This window comes from Engraulis encrasicolus, chromosome 12, assembly GCF_034702125.1.
Source record: "Engraulis encrasicolus isolate BLACKSEA-1 chromosome 12, IST_EnEncr_1.0, whole genome shotgun sequence".
Lineage (NCBI taxonomy): Eukaryota > Metazoa > Chordata > Actinopteri > Clupeiformes > Engraulidae > Engraulis > Engraulis encrasicolus.
The window spans coordinates 16084477-16089476 of NC_085868.1; the positions used below are offsets into that span (position 1 = coordinate 16084477).

General features: G+C 50.8%; 1 protein-coding gene across 1 annotated transcript in view; it reads right to left on the reverse strand.

The window, feature by feature from the left end:
- Nucleotides 1–5000, reverse strand: part of ahr1b (aryl hydrocarbon receptor 1b) — a 123524-nt gene that overhangs the window by 13482 nt on the left and 105042 nt on the right. The window contains exon 11 of the mRNA XM_063211710.1: nt 2090–4251. Coding sequence (XP_063067780.1) covers nt 2090–4251 — 2162 coding nt within the window. The remainder of the gene's footprint in view (nt 1–2089; nt 4252–5000) is intronic.

Below are 5000 nucleotides of genomic sequence, written 5' to 3' on the forward strand. Positions count from 1 at the left end.
TTAGTCTGACTTGCCAGGCTAACACATGTATGAAGGTGAACAGGAAAAAGGATAAAAAAAGAATGAAGAAGGAGCAACAAGAACGCAACAGAGAGAAAAGGGAAAAGGAGAAAAGGAGGAAAGGTAGAGGGTGAAAAAAGTGACGCCAAACAGTGTTGCCAGATTGGGCTGTTTCCCGCCCAATTGGGCTGCTTACGATGGCCTTGTGCGGGCAAAAATGGCATTTAGCAGAAAAAACAGCCCAATTTTTGCCATAGAAATCAATAGAATTGGGCAGGATTTTGTGCTTCTAGGCGGTTTTTGAGCATTTTTTGGGCTGTAAATCATCAGCCTCATCTGGCAACCCTGACGCCAAATGAGAAAACGAGTGAAGGAAAGCACCACAGTATTCAGAGAGTGGAGGCCCCTGTCATTCCCAATTGGAGAGGACAGATTGCCACTGTGCCCCTGCCACACACACACGCACGCACGCACACACACACACACACACACACACACACACACACACACACACACACACACACACACACACACACACACACACACACACACACACACACACACACACACACAGCAAAGTTCCCTGTTTGGGCATGGGGTTACACAAATACACACTACCTCCCATATTCTTCCCCTCCCCATTTCTCTGTCCTCCTCTCTTTCACTCTTTCTCTCTCCCTCCCCTCGGTGGTTTCTCTCCCTCCCCTTCTCTCTGTCTGTGTTTGTCCATCATTTCTCTGCCACTTGGGTTTCTCTCTCTCTCTCTTGCATTCCTCTATCCCTCTCTTGTGCCTGTAGGCCATCAACTCAGCCTCCCACTACCAATACTGGTTGCAACTATGAATACCTCTGCCAAGGAGGTTGTGTTTTCGGTCACTTTGGTCTGTCTGTCTGTCTGTCTGTCTGTCTGTCTGTCTGTCTGTCTGTCTGTCAGCAAGAAAACAAAGAATACAAAATTAAGGATCAGATTTTGATGACATTTTGTGTAGTTGTTGGAAATGTCAAAAGGAACAGTGCTAGCAAAGTAGGCAGCCTCATCCAAACCCAGCATGAGAAGGTTAGCATAGTTAGCCAAATCTTGGTTGCATTTCGTAAGCGTATTTGTTAGTCAGTAATAGGGCTGTAACGATACACTCAACTCACGATTCGGTTCATATCACGGTTTTTAACCTACGGTTCGATACACCCCACGTTTTCAGATTTGCCAATATTATAAAATAAAATTATAGGTAGAATAGGTTACAAGAGGCAACTCGTCATTTAAAAAAGTTGAAATATAATTATCATGATTATTTGAAGCTTGGAGGCATTATCACTTCATATCATGTGGTTGTTTTCTGGACTGATGGGTAACAAAACTTTGAAAGGGCATATCACGGTACTGCCTCCTTGTATCACGATACAGTATTGTGACTCTGTGTATCACGATTTCTCGGTTCGATACAATATCGTTACAGCCCTAGTCAGTAAGCAACTTGGGTAGCCAATGGGAAATTGCATTGAAAACAACAAAGTAGCTAATGAAGTCAGTAACTATGGTTTTGAGAAATAAACCCCTTACTAGCTAATTATGTAGTAATCTGCGACCATGTGCATTATTGTGACCCCAAAATAATTATCATACACTATTTAGTGATGGTAAAGTAATCAAGATTGCGATTGGAATTAGCATGTGGCATGGTGACCGCGTCCTCACCTAGTGGATGCTACAACCCCAGCAGCACAGTGTGACCTTGTGCAGAGTGGAGTATTTACATGAAACGTCCCCTTGAATCACTGCAATTTATGTTCAGCTATGTACAAACCCACACACCCAAGGGTCCCGCTCAGTGTTACCAGATTGGGCGGGTGCCTGCCCAAATGGCCTACTTTTGATTAGCGTCTGCGGGTAAAAACGGGGAAAATTGGCCATTTGGCTATATATTTCTAAATATCGTTTAAATATCGTTATTGAGCCATTGCATGCTGCTATCGAGTATCACATTTTTTTCTGCTACCGTGCAGCCCTTCTCTGCAGTGTTTTAGCTCTTCCAACACTTTCTGCCTGTCCGCACAGTCAGGTTAGTGAAGTGAGGAGGATGGGCCTTACCTTGGAGCAGGGCACCGTGTCCGGGTCACCGGTGCTGCTGATGAGTCCATAGTCCTCCAGGTGAGGCAGGTGTTGGTGCTGGTTCTGCCCGAGCCCTAGCAGGTGGTCCAGGGGCGAGGTTTGGTGCTGCTGAGCCGGACCCTGGTGGTGCTGATGGTGCTGCGGATGCTGCGGACAGCAGTTGCTACTGGGGGGTACTGCGCCTGGTACTGGGCCTGGTACTGGTACTGGGCCTAGGCCTGCCTTTGGATGCTGTGGAGGTGGACGATTCCTGATGTCCTGCTTCTGAAGTCCCAGTGGGAAGCCGGCTGCTACTGCTGCTGCTGGCTGGGTCATTAGCTGGGGCTGGCACTGCCCAGACCCCGCTACTGCTACAACGTTGTTTAGGTGATACCCCGCGCCTGCGCCTCCCAGTGGATGTCCCATATTGTAATCCATGTGTGGCGCTGTGCCCCCCACAACCAAGCCCGCTGTAGTCTGTGTGTGTGTGGAGGGTGGTGGGGCGTGCCCGTTGGGGAAGAAGGGCGTGTTCGAGGAGGCCACCAGTCCCAGCTGGTTGGTGGTACAGTTGAATCCATCCCAGTCATGGAGGTTGGTGCCCATTGGTGGGTAGACCCCGTTCATGGAGGAAGAAGAGGAAGAAGAGGAGGAGGAGGAGGGGAACGAGGTGGTGGCGGCAGGGGTGGGCATGGTATTGCCAGCCAAGCCATGAGTCTCCAAGCCTGGCTTGAAGTGACACTGGCCCTGTACCATCTGTGGTTGAAGCAGCTGCTGGTTCTGCTGCCACGACGAATGGATGCCCGCCGTTGATGCTGATGCTGTGGTCGTAGTCGTCATAGCATTATGTGTGGCCTTGTTGCCTTGATGCAATGGATGCTGAAGGTGGCAGTGGTCCTGCATGCCCGTGGTGGATGCCCTCTGCGGTACCCAATGACCGTTGGGGATCGCTGTCCCTGGCGCTACCGAGTCTATGTGCATGTGGTGGGGATCGTGCTGCTGGGTGAGGGGCACCCTTGGTGCCGTCGGACCGTTCAAGGGGACACCCCCTTGCATCCCCCAAGTCTGTTGCTGGGGGCCGTTTGGACCAGCATGCACATTGAGATGTTGATGCATCTGCTGTGAGAGCTGCACTATGGGCAACGCTGTGGGTGGCTTCTTGTGCGGGTGGTACTGCTGGTACACATTTGGAAGGATGCTATTCTGGGTATGGGAGGGCACAGGGCATGGCTCCGGTTCTGTGACGGGAGTGTATTGGGTCTGGGTCTGGGTGAAGGTCGCAGGGGGTAGAGTGAGGTGTGGAGGTGATACGGTGGTGGTGGTGGTGGAGGGTGGGTCTGCCCGCAAACTGCTACTACCAGTTACGCTACTACTACTAGCACTATTACTACTACTACTGCTACTGCTGCTGCTGCTGATGATGCTGGTGTTGTTGTTGCCACTACTGGTGACCGGAAGCCCGGAATCGTTCTCCAGCGAGTCGTGGATGTAGGAGAGGATCTCGTTGTTGGTCAGCAGGTCGTTGAGCGAGGGCACGTAGTCGGGCTCCATCTCCACGCGGATCATGCGCTCGTCCAGCAGCAGGAGCTCCAGGTCCTCAGCGTTCAGACCCAGGTTCTCAAGGGCGCTGAAGAGCTCGCTGTTGGAGCAGTTCTCCTCGCTCTCCAGCGTCAGGGAGTCCAGCGTCGCCAGCAAGGGATCGAAGCTCGACGGCTCGCCCTTCGAGGAGGACGACGAGCGTTCACCGAAGCGGTCGCTGAGTGCCGACGGCACGAATCCGTTGGGTGCCGGCACGCCCCAGCCGTTGCTGGGAACAGCCACGGACCCGAGCCCGCTACCGCTGCCATGGCCATGGCCATGGCCACCATCACTGCTCCCAGCCCCGCAACAACCGTTGTCGGACTCCCCAAACAGGCTTCGTAAGGGGGGCATCTTTGGCTCCGAGGCCGGCTGGCACACGTACACTGAGCCGTCCTGACTCATCAGCGCCCCCAACAGGGAGCTGGGGTCCAGCTCGTCCTTGGAACTCGAACTCTTGGAGTCCGATTTGGCCTTCTTGGCCTTGCTGTTCTTGGCCTTGGTGTGGGCGCCACTGCCGCTGCCTCCGCCCACCCCATCGGGGAAGCCGTGCATGGGGTAGCTGGTCTGGTAGAGCAGGGCCTCACCTGGATGGGGTGGGGGGTTTAGGGGTGGGTATTGGAAAGAAGTTCATGATGTTCATAAGGGTTGGAGCAGGCGTCATCCAACAGTTTTTCTCTTCCTTTTAAGGGTGCTGACCAAAATATTGTAAAACTGAGGAAGGCAGAGCACCAAAACGCGTCTGTGTAATAAAGAAACCTATGCATGGTGCGACCTTTTTTCATTTTTCAAAGAAGTTCATGATACAATATTTATTACAATACATAGAGTACACCTTCAACCATGGGTGGGGAACCGTTTTCATTCGAAGGGCCACTTCAAATCTTATAAAGTCCTCCATGGGCCGTATTATGAACACATACCAGTATTTCCCCCTGCACTTCAGCCTTTATTGAAGGCGGCCTCCTTTACAACAGACCCCACCTTCACTAGGTCCCCTGGAAATATTGCTTAATTGCATTGTAAATGTAATTTCTAAGATTTTATGTGTTTATGTTATATTAAACTGCATAACATTAAAATTACATCAGGGGGCAGATAACACAGCCTCAAGGGCCATAAACGCCCCCCAAGCCATAGGCTCCCCACCTATGCCTTAAACCCTTTTAATACTGGGTATATTGTTACACATTGCAATAACTGATGCACACTAAATAGGACCTATAATTGACGGATGGTAGGTGTTTATTATTGGCATGCAGTTCAAGATATGATGTATATCATGTTATATGGTCCTACAAAATAATATTACCATTGGCCACTGGTCAATACATAT